This window comes from Ursus maritimus, unplaced genomic scaffold, assembly GCF_017311325.1.
Source record: "Ursus maritimus isolate PB19 unplaced genomic scaffold, ASM1731132v1 scaffold_29, whole genome shotgun sequence".
Lineage (NCBI taxonomy): Eukaryota > Metazoa > Chordata > Mammalia > Carnivora > Ursidae > Ursus > Ursus maritimus.
The window spans coordinates 33,479,854-33,495,800 of NW_024425452.1; the positions used below are offsets into that span (position 1 = coordinate 33,479,854).

At 36.9% G+C, this 15,947-nt stretch overlaps 1 protein-coding gene across 4 annotated transcripts in view; it reads right to left on the reverse strand.

Annotated features, from left to right (window-relative positions):
- The window catches only part of UBE3D (ubiquitin protein ligase E3D), a 523,493-nt gene that overhangs the window by 467,718 nt on the left and 39,828 nt on the right, over positions 1 to 15,947 (reverse strand). For all 4 annotated transcript variants that reach the window (XR_005838364.1, XM_040643700.1, XM_040643699.1 and 1 more), the window contains exons 6-8: positions 12,048 to 12,117; positions 10,946 to 11,054; positions 7,753 to 7,916 (exon numbers count right to left, since the gene is read on the reverse strand). Coding sequence is in view for 3 of the 4 variants with exons in the window: in XM_040643700.1 (XP_040499634.1) it covers positions 7,753 to 7,916; positions 10,946 to 11,054; positions 12,048 to 12,117 (343 nt within the window). In the remaining variant the exon portion in view is untranslated. The remainder of the gene's footprint in view (positions 1 to 7,752; positions 7,917 to 10,945; positions 11,055 to 12,047; positions 12,118 to 15,947) is intronic.

Consider the following 15,947-nt stretch of genomic DNA (forward strand, 5'->3'; position numbering starts at 1 on the left):
AAACGGTATGGAGGCTCCTCAAAAAATTAAAAATAGAACTATCATTTGATCCAGTAATCACACTTCTGGGTATATCTCCAAAAGAATTGAAAGCAGGATCTCAGAGAGATATTTGCACGCCCAAGTTCAAAGCAGCACTATTCATAATACACAGGAAGCAGCCCAAATGTCCACTGAGGGATGAATGGATAAACAAGAAGTGTTACACACACACACACACACACACACACACACACTGGAATAGCACTCAGCCTTAAAAAGAGAGGCAATCTCGTTACACGCTACAACACAGATGCACAGTCTTAAGGACATTATGCTAAGTGAAATAAGCCAGTTGCAAAAAGACAAATACTCCATGACTCCACCTACATGAAGTATCTAAAGTAGTCAGTGTTATGGGCTAAATTGTGTTCCCCCAAAATTCTTATGTTGAATATGAACTGAAGTTAGGGCTCTAACCCCCAAAGTGACTGTATTTGGAGACAGGGCCTTTCAAAAAGTACTTAGTTAAATGAGGTCATAAGAATGGGGCTCTAATCAGAACTGCTGTCCTCATCAGAAGAGGAAGAGAGGCGAGATCTTCTCCCGATCTCTACCGCTTCCCCATCTACCTCTCTCTTTGCTCTCACAAAAACAAGGGGGCATGTGAAGACACAGGGAGATGGTAGCTGTCTGTAAGCCAGGAAGAGAGGCCTCATCAGAAACCATTCTTGATGGCACCTTGATCCTGGACTTCCAGCCTCCAGAACTTCTGAGAAAATAAGTTTCTGGTTTTTAAGCCATCCAGTCTTTGGCATTTTGTTATTACAGGCCTGGCAGACTAATAAAGTCGAATTCATAAAAACAGAAAATAGAATGGTGGTTACCAGGGGCTGGGGGGAGGAGGAAAAGGAGTTGTGTAATGGGTATAGAGTTTCAGTTGCAGAATGTAATAGTTTTGGAGAATTCTTTCACAACACATATGTGAATATACCTAACATTACTGAACTGTATACTTAAAACTGGTTAAGATGATAAATTTTATACTATGTGGTTTTTACCCAATTAAAAAAATTAAGCAGAATTTCAATTTTTCTGCTGAAATAAAGGAGAAAAAAAAGATTTAAATATACTATTTGACAAATAAAAACAACTACTAATATTATTTTATGCATATGAAATGTATATGGGTGTGATTTATGTGTTTCTATTTCATTAGACAAAGCAACAATGGGGATGCCTGGGTAGCACAGCTGGTGAAGCACCCATCTCTTGGTTTCGGCTCAGGTCCTGATCTCAGGGTCGTGGGCTCAAGCCCTAAGTCAGAGAACAGGGCCTGCTTAAGTTACTCTCTCTCTCTCTCTCCCTCTGTTCCTCCCCACCATGCTTGCTTACTCATGCTTTCTCTCCCTCTTCCTCCCTCTTTCTCTCTCTCCCAAAAATAAATAAATAAATCTTAAAAAGAGCAATAAGGATGACTATCTTAAGGCAAAACAACACTTCTTTTTTAGAAACAATATTTACCAATACGGAGCCAACAAAGAAAAACCTAGTTAGTTTACAGAATATAATCTCTAAATTCACCAAAACTAGGGGTAAATATAACATATCATCATTTCCTCCCTCCATATATTTTGCCAGAAAATGTTTCTACTAATTGTGGAACACAGAACAGTTCTCAGTTCGAACTGTCCAGATTTTTAAATCATGTATTTTATCTTTCAAAAAATGTGGGAAGAGCTACTACCAGTACTTGGATTCATGTAACTTAAACAATGAAGAGAATTCAATTCAGCTTTTTAAAAAACCCACTTATTTACACTTAGTGATTACATTCCTGTAAGTTCTTTTCTCTTAAATACATAAGTAAAAGGACTTGAAACCTATAAAATTCTTTATCATTGTTTATTACAAATAAACCTATTTTTCATGTTTCCCTAAGAGAAAATGAGAGAAGTATAACAATACACAGATTATGTTTGTACTTATCCTGTTTACTCTAGGTTAACATGTGGGATTATAGAGTTTTGAGCTCATGCTGCAGTAAAACTTCTCTTATTTGCTGGCCTAAATAAAATTTCAAGAAAACTGTGGGCTGTAACACCCAGAGGGAAAGGTGGACACTGCTTGATTTCAGGACATAGACTAGGACAGGGTTTTTCAACTTTGGCACTACTGGCATTTTGGGCTGGATAGTTCTCTGCTATAGAGCCTCTCTGAGGCATTGTAGGAAATTTAAGAGTATCTTGGACTTTACCTACTAGATTCAATAGCCCCTCAAGTTGCAACAACCAAAAATGACCCAGACATTGCCAAATGTCCCCTAAGGGGCAAAATTACCCCCAGTCTAGAGAATATGAGGCCATGGGTGAATTGATGAGTTAGCACAATTAAACTGCAGACATTAACTTAGGGTCCAAAGCTACAAAGTTACCATTTAGGATCTAAACTCTAGTATGCAAACTAAACAAGTAAGTTGTAGGACAACTGTGGGCAAGGGGTAAGGGGATAAAAAAACAATAGACTTCAAAATGTTAAGAGACATGTGTGGCTATTGCTAGAAAGAAAGAACATTCTAAATATATTACCTGCCACTTTTTGTGTGTGTGCTCAAGGAACTAAAACCATAGTTACATTTGTTATTTTCCTCTTTTAGATTGCCATCTGGCAATCCACACTTCCACTAAAAAAAAAAAATAAATAAATAAAATAAAATAAAATAAAATTGCAGCCGATTGGACTAAAATAGTTAATGTACCACCCTATATGCCAGGGAGTCTACAGTTTACTCAGTAATGCCCCCAAAGAAAGAAACTAATGTTTCTTAAAAGACAATGTCCTTAAAGACAAAAGCAAATAACTCGCAGGATGCTTACCCAGTTTATGAAGTTCCTTTACCACCTTTGGGGGATACAAAGTCAACCAGTAGTAGGAGAAAAAGCAAAACAAAAGAAGTTATATACAACAGGAAAACTGAACTCATCAAACTCATTTATTATATCCCCAAGACATGACATGCAAAGTTAAAAAAAAAAAAAGTCCACTAATCAAATATAGCAGAACACAACTGACTATAGTCATTGTATTTCCAGTGTCCCAGGAATTTGTTAGGAATAAGTGAAATAATGAGACAGTACACTGAATCCTTGTCACTCTCCTCAAGAGAGGCAGTGTAAAGATCTTTCACAATAATGAATATAAATTCACCACTGTAACTGAATCTACTACCAATTCCTTTTCCTTAGCACCCAAAAGCTGTCAAAAGACAAACTTGCACATCCACACCGGTATATCCTTTGCGTTCTCTTTCACGAATCCATTAAGGCAGACTATGGTAACAAGAACCTACAGTCACCAACAGGTGAAAAGTAATTATCAAATATAAAGATGAGCAGAAAACTATGAACAATCCATTTAACAAATGTTCTGTTAAATGTGACCATAAACTGTATGTATTGAGCACTTCTACAAGAACTCATCTGGGGCGCCTGGGTGGCTCAGTTAGTTGAACGTCTGCCTTCGGCTTGCGTCATGATACCAGGGTCTTGGGATCCAGCCCCACACTAGGCTCCCTGCTCAGTGGGGAGCCTGATTCTCCCTCTGCTACTCCCCCTGCTTGTGTTTGCTCTCTCTCAAATAAATACATTAAAAAAAATTTTTTTTTTTTTAAAAAGAACTCATTTAGATGTAGTAATGAGCAAGACAGACAAGGTCCTGATTCCCATGGAGTACACATCAGAGCACAGGAATTCTAGTGGAAGCATCAAACATTTGGGGAAAGCAACACCATGAAACAAAGTATCAAACACAAAGAACCTTTTTAAAGAGAAGAGAGTTAACACCCAAAGAAAAGAGTTAAGAGAGAAAACAGAAGACTTGAAGTATCACTATTATTCTCAGGTACTGAGAGAATACTTCATTTGTAAAATAAGAACAGACTGTGATGAGAAAATTTTGAGTAAACACTAACATTTAGATATATCTGTATAAAATCTTAGAAAAACAAAGATAAAGAGAAATCCTATAGGTGTTCAGAGAGATAACATATAAGAGATTATCAGGTATTCAAAGACTGACTACAGTTCAACTTTAAAAGAACTATGAAAGAGCATGTTTCATCAAAGCAAACAACGAAACAAAGACTATGAAGTGAAAAACAAACAGCAAAAAGACACGTACTATAATACTATTTATAACTATTTTAAAAACATCAAATATTTTCATGGAAATAAACATACAATAAAAATATAAAAACATTTATGGCTGTAATACATGAGTTTAAGAGGGAAGCAAATGGGGTAGGGCTACTTTAAGAAGAAAGAACCACCATCAGCAGAATCCTAAGTGCTCTCAACATAGAGGAGAGCGCACGCGACAGGGAGAGAAAGAAGAAATGCGAGACCTCATTAAGAGTCTTTTCTTGTTCTGGTGAAGAGTATGGATACTAGTTAAATCTAGAGATTGATAATTAAAGAAGTTTAAGTACATATGTTAGAAGTTTCAGGTTAACCACTAAACTCATCTAGAATTGGTATTTTTTTACTTCCAAATTATCAAGAAATGATACAGAGAAGACAACCAATGTAAAAGACAGTAGATTAAGTTCAACTATATCAAGAATCACAGTAAGTGTGGATTACATTCACTTTTAAAATAGACTGTCATATTGGAGTCTGTTTTCTTCTAATTCACCTGTTTTGTGTTTGTTTTTTAATGGACGATTTATATTTGTTTTGTTTATTCCAACACCCTAATAAGTACCTATATCTTTGACTGATTCTTTTTTTTTTTTTTGCCACTCCTAAGGTTTTTATTTAATTTAAATTCAATTAATTAACATATAACATATTATTTGTTTCAGGGGTACAACTCTGTGATTCATCAGTCTTATATAATACCCAGTGCTCATTATATCCATGCCTTCCTTAATGTCCATCATCCAGTTCCCCATCCCTCTTCTCTTCCCCTCCAGCAACCCTCAGTTTGTTTCCTAAGATTAAGAGTCTCTCATGGTTTGTCTCCCTCTCTGGTTTCATCTTGTTTCATTTTTTCCTCTCTTCCCCTATGATCCTCTGCCTTGTTTCTTAAATTCCACATATCAGTGAGATCATATGATAATTGTCTTTCTCTGAATTCACCTGTTTTTTTTTTAATTATTTTAATTTTAAGTAGGCTGCACACAATGTAGGGCTTTAACTCACAACCCTAAGATCAAGAGTCACATGCTTTACCGACGGAGCCAGCCAGGTGCCCCAGTCACAATGAGGTTTTAAAATATCCACCTACACAGTTTACAAGGTACATGTTGGCAACGTATACCTAAGACAAAATAACACAGGACAGCTGTAAAGAAATGGAAAAACATTCCCCTTCTCCATGGGGGTTACATTTCAAGACACCCCAGCGATGCCTGAAACCGCAGGTAGTACCGAACCCTATATATGTTATGCTCTTTCCTGTACATACATACCTGTGATCAAGTTTAATTTATAAATCAGGCACAGTAAGAGATTAACAACTAATAATAAAATAGAACAATTACAATGATATACTGTAATAAAAGCTATGTAAATGTGGTCTCTTTCTCTCTCAAAATATCTTCTTGTACTGAACTCACCCTTCTTATAATGGTGATGATGTGAAATGACTCAATGCCTATGTGAGGAGATGAAGTAGGTGAGTGATGGAGACACCGTGACCTAGCTTTAGGCTACGGCTGACCTTCTGACCATACGTCAGGAGGAGGGTCATCTGCTTGTGGACTGCAGGTGACCACAGGTGACTGAAACCACAAACGCGAAACTGCAGCTAAGAGGGGACTACTGTATAACAAACTGGCAATTTAAAAAAAAGGAAAGTAAATATAACAGTATTAACATCAGGCAAATTGGAATCAAAGGGAAATAGCATCAAATGGAAGGAGAGCAAAATCTCTTATGGATAAAATATGCAATTAGTCAAGGTGTCATGGCACAAACATTTATATACCGAAAAACATAGCTTCAAAATATATAATGCAAAAACTGATACCAAAATCAGAACAAAAAAACTTTTCTATAATCATAGTGTGATTTGACATACCCTTCTCAAAAATGCACATTTCAAAGGAATAAAAAATGTGAAAGGTTTTAATAAGCTTCAATATGTAAGTCTAAATATACAGAAGTACACACACACACAAACACACACAAGTAAACAGAGGATACAAGCAACCAACAGCTTAAAACGTGATTATGTATCAGACCACATATACGCCAAGGTCCCCAAAGCATCAAAGCATAAGCCATATTCTCTGATCATACCCCAGAACAACACAAGGGTAGTCATCGGGACTATTTCATTTAGACTGGCATCAGATGGGCAAAAATCTAAACGGCAGTTTGATGACGCTTCAGGGAAGTAGCGTTTATAGTAACTTCAGGTAGGAGTATATATTGGCAACACCTTTTTACAAAGAAACTTGATATTATCTATCAAAATTTTAAATGTCATACCTTTGCTGCAGCAATTCTATTTCTAGAAATCCTTTATAAAAAAAGTACACATAACTACAAAACAAATTTGTATAACAACACACAGAGCAATGCTAATTATAGCAGGAAAATAGACCCCAAGGATCTATCAACAGAAAAATAGTTAAATTATTTATAGTACACCCATTTCATAAAACGCCAAGCACCGACATGGAAAGAATCTCTGAGACTCTACAGTGTTGCCTTTTTTATTTTAAGTGTAAAAAATGCACCTGTATCATTCAAATTATGTTAAAATGAAAAATAAATAGAAAAAGGAATTGAAGAACACACAACATACTTTTTACTTCTGGAGAGGGACACGGTAGAGAACTTTCATATTTTATATATGTCTCGACTGTTTGAATATTTCATGATTTGTACTGTTTGTATAATCCAAAAAAGAAAAGCAATTTTTCAAAAATTTCTTATTTACTTCCCAGAAAAAGACCAGGATCTTTCCGTTCTTATTACAAATTTGATCAAACTCACTGAAGAGTACAGGACAAGTATCAACTTCCAACCGCTCCCTCTGCCAGGAACACTGTTCTCTCCGATAAGGCTCACTCCTTCACTTCCTTCGAGTTTTCCACTTAAATATCATCTTATCTGAGAAAACTTCCTTCACTTTTCATATAAAATGACAACCTCCTACACCTATCCTACTACTCCCCAACTACCTTGCCTTGCTTTATATTTCACTAGAGTAATTTCAACACCTGTGTCTTAGTGTCCCTATCTCTAAAATGACGGTGATAACAGGACCTACCCCACAGGGTTGATGTTAGGCTTAAATGAGCCAGAAGCCCTCCGATAAGTGCCTGCCTCTTAGTAGGAACCACATTAGTCCATGATTTTATGCCTCTTTTGCTGATGGTCTGCCTTCCCCCTATTACAATGACAAGCCCAGGAAGAAAGGACTGTGTTTTATTCACTATTGCATCCTGAATGCCTGGAAAGTGCTTATCAGTAAATATTCATAGCCGTTGATGCCTGATTTAGTACTGCAGCCATATGCACAGACAGCTGAGATTACAAGAAAAAGACCAATTATTTTCAGGAAAAGCAAGCTTTCTGCACATTAGCAAGAATCATCTGTAATAATTCAATCTACTTTAAAGTATAATATTTAGCAGTATGACTCCTAGAAGCTTCAAAAAGGGAAGTGGTATGGTACCATTTAATTCACTAATTTCTCAACACCAAATGGCAAAAGAAACTAAAACATAATGTGGAATGAGAAAACAAAAGCACAACTTACTTTTCATTCCTGTTTTTGATGCATGGCTGGTAGAGGACCTTGACAGCATTCCAGGCAGAACTGGAATCTTCCTTCAAGGAATCTTCCAATAGGGGGAACTTTTTGATACTTTTGGAACTTCCCAAAGATTCAATCACCAAGCTGTCTGAGTTTAAAAGCCACAGCTAAAGATAGGGAGAGAAAAGTATAAGCATATTATCGTCACCCTATCCATATCTCATATCACCACTAAAAAACAAAACACAAACAAAACTATAAAAATACCAGAAAAAAAAAAAAAGATAGGAGAACCCTATATATAATTTTTAAGTATGGTAAGTCTTTCAAAGTGTAACATCTGGTAGAGCCGCTGAGATCGTAAAGTTAAAAAAAAAAAAAAGACAACCAACTAGGAGAAAATATTTAATATGGAGATATCAAAGTTATTATCTGTAATATATAGAGCTCCCAGGAATCAATAAGGGGGCAAAAACAGCCCCACAGAAATAAAGACAAAGAATGTGAACAGAATTAACAGAAGAAATGAGTGATAAACATATAAAAATGTTAATATAACTAGTAATAAGGAAATGTAAAAATGATGTGCTGCCCTTTTTCACTTATCAGATTGGCAAGTACAAAAAGAAGATAACATCCAGTTCAGTAGAGGGGTTTGGACTGCTGGTGGAAGAGTGTTTGGGGATTTGGATGCACGCTATCTACCGAGGGGCTCAGCTGGAGTCCGGCTTCAGCCTGATCCCGTGGGGAGCTCTGATGCAAGAACGGCACCTACAGATCTATCCCACCTTGAGACAGGAGGCCTCCGCTTTCTGTACCCCAGGGTCAAATCACTGGCAGGAGACTGAGCAGGCCAAGGGTGGGGAAGAGGGCACTTTCTGAACAAGGCGGCCTCTGTCATAGAAAGGCACGTCTCTGGAGACGAGGCAGCCGTGCGCCGTCAGCAGCCCACAAGTCTCAGCAGCTGGGAAATGGGTGCACCAGCCTGAGTAAGGAGCATCTGGGTGGGGTACCAAGAAGGTCTCACTATATGGGATAAATTAGTACAAGTTTTCTGGAAGGTGGTAATTATCAGTTTAAAAAACACAAACCCTAATACTGTCTTCGATTAGAAAGGTCTATTTCTAAAGAAGTACTAAAATGCACAAGCAAAGATTATTTTCATTGCAGCACTGTCTTTAACTGCCACACACTGGAAATCCAGTCACTAAAGACCCTGATCCACAATTACAAGAAGAATCCTTATGATACACTGTTGAGCGAAGTAAACATGCTGAAGAAAAATGCTCATCATGTGATTCGGGTAGGTTTCACAAACAGAAAAGCAGAATGTGAGTGCATGAACATAGGGTTGGAGAGAGAGAGGGAGAAAATGCTGAGGTGCACATACCACACTGTTAATAATGTTTACCTTCAAATACTATGATATAATAAGACGAGGAGAGAAGACAAGATGGGGGAACACCACTTCCCCTACATTCTTCATGTTGTCTGAATGTTTCAAGAATGTATTATTTTTATAACAAAGAAGTTAGTTATTTTTAAAAAATATTTCCTTTATTTATTTGACAGAGCGAGCAAGGGAGAGCGCAAGCAGGGTAAGCAGGAGAGGGGGAAGCAGGCTTGATGCGGGGGCTCCATCTCGGGACCCTGGAATCATGACAGGAGCCGAAGTCAGATGCTTAACTGACTGAGCCACCCAGGCGCCCCTGGATTTAAATATCTATTAGCAGTAGGTTTTAGGTTTTTAGGTGTTTCCTATTCCTGAGTTTTAACCTGAAAAACCTTACAGTAAAAGAAAATTAAACCTGATTTCAGACTATGACTATGAGGCATACCAGTATTAACTTCAGTCAACAAGTATGTTAGCTTCGGTGGAAGTGATCTGGAGTCAGAGAAGCATGGGGTCCTCATAATGGACGGCCAGCTACAAAGTGACACTTAACAACAACCTTAACTCTCTCCCTCCTTCTAGCTACCATGTTTTCCTATTAGCTTAGGAGTTCCTTGATGGCATTTTTTGTTCTTGAACACCTAGAATAGTGCCTGTAGAATAAGAAATGCTCGATATATGGTTGCTGGTTGAGTAAAACAGATATGGAGGCAAAGAGACTGAGGTCCCAATTCTTGGATTTTCACATAAACGTGCCAAATTCTGTTTCGCAGACCATTATTTTTAACAGAAACAGTATAACATTAGATGCTTGTGGTACATGGAGGGGATGATTCTACTAACTGCAGGGCCTCTCATCCAAAACTTGCCACTACTTCTCAAACATCAGTGTGAAAAACTCAGGACTCGAAGAGGTGTCTGTATCTCCATGTTCACTGCAGCATATTTACAACAGCCGAGCTGCAGAAACACTCTAAATGTCCATCAGTAGATGAATGGATAAAGCAAATATGGTGCATACATACAGGGGAATATTACTCTTAAAAAAAGAAGGAAACCTTGTACTATGTGACAACGCAGATGAACTTTGAGGACAGTATGCCAAGTGAAATAAGCCAGACTCGGAAGGACAGGACTGCCTGATGCCACTTCCATAAGGAATCTAAATCAGTCTAATTCATAGAAGCCAAGAGTAGAATGGTGGTTGCCAGAGGCTTGGAGGAGGGAGAAATGGGGAGTTGCTCACTAAAGGGTACAGAGTTTTAGTTAGGCATGATGATTAAGTTCTCGAGATCTGCCACACGATACTGTGCCTGTAATTAACAATACTGTTATCATGCACTTAAAAATCTATGAAGAGGGTAGGTCTCATGTTAAGCATTCTTACTACATACACACATACACAAAAACAGAAGCAACAGAACATATTTTAAACAGAAGAGTATCAAAAGGGAAAAATAGGGAAAAATCAATAGGGGAAAAAAAGTGACAGAAACAGAATTAAGTTATAGTGACCAAGAAAAGCCATTAACAGATTGGAGTAAAAACCTTTATTTTGTGGTGTGAGCAGGAATCAGGTTTTATTTCTCTCTATATCCCTAGTACCTAGAACATAGAGGCACTGGATCTTTTGCTATTAAATTAAGGGAGTTTGATTTGTGAATTAAACTGATAAGATGAATTCAATTTTTGATCATTTATTTTCTAGACCTGAGAATTAAAGAAAAAAGAATGACAAGACTGAAGAATTTCTGAGACGCTGGATTACCAGGCTACAGAGAGCTGGGAGAAATCACTTCTTACCAAGATGTATGCTTTGCCATCATGACCTTGAATAGTGAATCTAAAAGTGCTCCTAGCAGCGGAGAGTTCCACCAGACACTGGGCGACAACATTCTGTACAAACCGAGACCTGTTTGAACAGAAATCAATTTTCACAATGTGCCTCTCATAATAACTCTAACTGGCAAGAGGAGCCAAAAATACCCACAGGGTACCTAAAAGGCCGAGGTGTGTGCAGCCAGACTCTTCTATATGCTGCCCATTCCTTCACAGACTGTGCTCATGTGAATTTTAATATATTTTAATGTATTTGTATTTGCTCCAGTCTTCGCATAACCTATTCTCCAATCCTTAACACACTTCCCACCCCAAGCCTAACTATTCCCCTTCACTGAATAAAAAATACTGTATTAGTCAAGTCAATATTCCATTTGTGCTGTAGCAGATTAAACAGTAAGTTAACAAAGAAGGCGAGATATTTCCTTCTGAACAGTACACAGTATTATATACAATGTTTTTCATTTGCACCCCCTCAAAGAGTCAGAGCTGAGGCACAGAATCAAAGTATTTAAAGGAGGATAAATTTTAAGGTTATATTCAGATTGCCATAATTTTTAGATATCCATAAATGAGCTGGAAGACATAGAACAGCTAACTTCTGTTTGCAAACTAAAAAGATTCAAAAAGAGAAAACGCTAATGGATTTAGTGGCCAAGTAATTTCTTTTTTTGAAAACACAGGAGTCATTTGAAAACTGACTCCTGTTTCAAATTTTAAATAAGTCAAATTAATCCCAGAAATAAGTATTCAAAAACCTATTGATGACTAAGTTATAAGACCTTGGATATCTGGCAAATAGAAGCACAAAAAACTTTCAGATTTGTAAGATTTATGTGATGAGCACATTTATTTATGCCACTATGTAATAAACAAACCGCAGATAAATCCTCAAGTCTTTTAATGTGTGGTTTGGTTCAACTGTCTAAAAGCCTTTTTCAAAGGTTTTTATTTTTCTTTTCCAAATAAAGAGGGCTATAAATCAAAATGAATTTCAAAATAATCAATTGTACCTATCATTCTCCACATTTGACATTACAGAATAAATTTAATTTGCTATTTGTACCTTGGTATGATGGAAAAATTTCTTTCAGATGGCTGAATAATTATCTCTGTCATATAAAACTTGGTGGTTTCTAGAAACAAAAAATAAGAAGATGTAAAATTTCCGTGCACTAACGTTTTCATGGTGGGCATGGTGGTCCTCATTACAACATCCCAAACTAAATACTTCATACACATCCTGGTAAAATTCACATTCAATAAAAATTTTCCCAAAATGACTTAGTGTAAGACAACAATACATTGATGACTACAAGGAGAGTGTCCTGAGACTTGAGAGGGCCTCGTGTTTCAGAAGATATGCCCCAAGTGAATCTGGTACAACGACACTCTGTTCACACACATGGACGGTTAGAAAAACCAGCCACATCACAGCCCTAGCCCCTTACGTAGAAACTAGTCATTTGATTTCGTCATTTTTATAGTCACAAACCTAGGAGTCACTGGAAAAGGCTTCTTAATCATAGTGCCCCAAAGCCCATGCAAAGATGCTGTGAACCTCACGTCAGTATTTTCCAGAATCTCACTGAGTCTATTAATGTACAATTCCCAACAAATCTGGTTATCTCATTACTTAGTTTCTAGAAAAATATAAACAGTAAACTAAATATCTTACAGAAGTGAATATAAACATAACCATTCTGAATTTTTAAAAAAATCCATGAAAAACGTTTCTTTTCACTCTAAAGGAAATACAAATTAAAAGGAGATACTCTTTAGCATCAAATAAGTATTTGTGAATGACAAAATGCAGCAATGATGAAGATATGAAGAAATGGGTACCCTCATTCACATATTGCTGTCAGAACTGCAAATGATAGATTTCCAGAAAGCCACTTGATGAAGACCTTAAATATATTTTGATACCATCATTAAACACCTAAGAATTTATCTCAAAGAAATATTCATATCTATAAAAATGTATCTATAAAGATGCTCATATTAATTAAACTGAAAACAAATTGTCTAAAAAATGAGAATGGTTGGGCTAAACAATTATACATTTTGGCAAGAGAATTCTATGCAGTCATTAAAAATGGCATACCAAACAATTTTTAATTGTTTAAATAAGATGGAGAGTTATTCTCAGTACATTTTCTGAAAACATTTTCAACTGCTTAATACAACACACAAAAAAGGCACAAAAAAATCAACAGACAGTAACAGAGTATTACATATCTAGAGCCATGATGATGAATTTATCTATTTCTCTTTTAAGTTCAATTTTCATTTTACTATTTTGAAACCATGTTACTAGATGCAGAAATGAACCTTGTAACATTACGAAGTGATGCCTTTTATCCCAGCTGCTGTTAAACTACAATTTAATGCTACACTTTTAATCCTACAAGGTATTATTGTTACTGCTTTATGCAGATAGCATCCACTTAATGTCTCCCACATATTTACCACTGTCTTTACCAAACCTTCCTCAACTTAGACCTTCTCTCTGGGATCATTTTCTTCTACCCTCCACAGGCAGATTTATTTTCTTCCACAAGTATAATTTCTTTTAATAAAAAACCAAACCACTGGAAATGATTCTAGTTTTTGTCAGAAAACATCTTTGTCTTGATTCTTTCATATCAGAATATTTTCACCATATAAAATCCTAGGTTAACAGTTTTTAACCTTTGTGCACATTGACACTATCATTCCATTGTCTTCAAACTTCCAATATTATTGCTCCTTTGAAAGTAATCTGTCCTTGTTCTTTGGTTGTTTTTAAGATTTTCTGGTTTTTGTTTGTTTTGAGTATTATTCTGTATGTCTTGCCATAGACTTCTTTTTATTTATCTTACTCATTTAATTAGAATTCATTGGACCTCCTCAATCTGTAGCTTACTGTTTTCTACCACTTTTGTAAAATTCTTAGCAATTATCTCTTCAAATATTGCCCCTTATATTTCTTTTCCTTCCAGAAGTCTGACTAAAAATATGTTAGAGTATGGTGGTTCCTCAAAAAGTTAAAAATAGGGGTGGCCTGGGTGGCTCAGTCGTTAAGCGTCTGCCTTCAGCTCAGGGCGTGATCCCAGGGTCCTGGGATAGAGCCCCGCATCGGGCTCCCTGCTCTGTTGGGAGCCTGCTTCTTCCTCTCCCCCTGCTTGTGTTCCCTCTCTTGCTGGCTGTCTCTCTCTCTGTCAAATAAATAAAAAAAAAATCTTAAAAAAATAAAAAAGTTAAAAATAGAACTACCTTATGATTCAATTATTGTACTACTAGGTATTTACCCAAAGAATAAAAAAATACTAATTCAAAGTGATACATGCACCCTGATATTTATAGCAGCATTATCAACAATAGCCAAATTATGGAAAGAGCCCAAATGTCCACTGACTGACGAATGGTATGTGTCTCTCTCTCTCTGTATATATATACATATATATAGACACACACACACTGGAATATTACTCAGCCATAAAAAGAATGAAATCTTGCCATTTGTAACTATGTGGATGGAGCTAGAGAGTATTATACTAAATGAAGTAAGTCAGACAAAGACAAATACCATATGATTTCACTAATATGTGAATTTAAGAAACAAAACAAATGGGGGCGCCTGGGTGGCTCAGTCAGTTAAGCATCTGACTCTTGATTTTGGCTCAGGTCATGATCTCAGGGTCGTGAAATCAAGCCCTGAATTTGGCTCAGCACTGGGAGTGGAGCCTGCTTAAGATTCTCTCTCTCCTTCTGCCCCTCCCCACCCGACTCCCGCTCTCTCTCTTAAAAAAAATCATAGAGGAAAAAAGAGAAAGGAGAATGAAGAAACAGACTCTTAACTACAGAGAACAAATTGATGGTTATGAGAGGGGAGGGGTGGGGGGTGGGTTAAGTAGGTGATGGGGATTAAGGAGCACATTTGTTTAATGAGCACCAGGTGTTGTATGTAAGTGCTGAATCACTAAACTGTACCCTCGAAACTAATATTACAGTAGATGTTAACTGGAATTTAAGTAAAAACTAAAAAAATTTTTAAAAACACGTTAGATCTTCTTGGTCTATGTTTTATGTCTCACTCTCTCCTGTATTTTTTGCCCTCTTGTCTCTCTGTGCTGGGTTATGGATTTTTCTTCTTATCTATCTTCTATTCATTAATTCTTTCTCCAAGTTGTACCTAATCTGCCTTTAAATCATCCACTAAAGTGGTGCCTGGGTGGCTTAGCTGTTAAGCGTCTGCGTTCGGCTCAGGTCATGAGCCCAGGGTCCTGGGATCGAGCCCCGCATCAGGCTCCTTGCTCAGCAGGGGGTCTGCTTCTCCCTCTCCCTCTGTTGCTCCCCCTGCTTGTGCTCGCTTGCTGTCTCTCTCTGTCAATAAATCTTTTTTTAAAAAAATCATCCACTAAATTCTAAATTTCCATTATATAGTTTTTAGAAATTCTATTGTGGATCTTTTTCCAAATATGCTTGCTGTTGTTTCCTTTGCCTTTTGATACCTTCAGACCTCTTACATTGTTCAATAAAGGAAAAGCATGATTGCTCCAGTTTACGTCTGATAATTCTAATAACAGAAGTCTGTTTCTGTTGTTTGCTGTTTTTGTTAGTTCTTGTTGATGGAAGTCTAGTTCACTTGTGTGCTTATTTATCTTTGGTTCTATGGGGAACGCTGTATTTGACAAATTATTTGTGGGAATAATATGAGTTTTACAATGACGATATTTTACTCCAGAGGTGATCTGCATTTGATTTTGCCAGGCATACAGGTGTTACAGTAAGTCCAAGTCTGACTAACCAAGTTCAAGACTTGAAATCCCTAAAGTGCCAAAGGATTGATACCGGTCTGTAATTCCACAGGCTCTTCCACTTCTGATTCACCTTCACAGTAAGGGTTTGGCTATTTAGCGTCCCAAATTTTTGTGCAGTCACCTACTAGGTTCCCTTTTTGTGTAGTCTTTAACTTATGTCC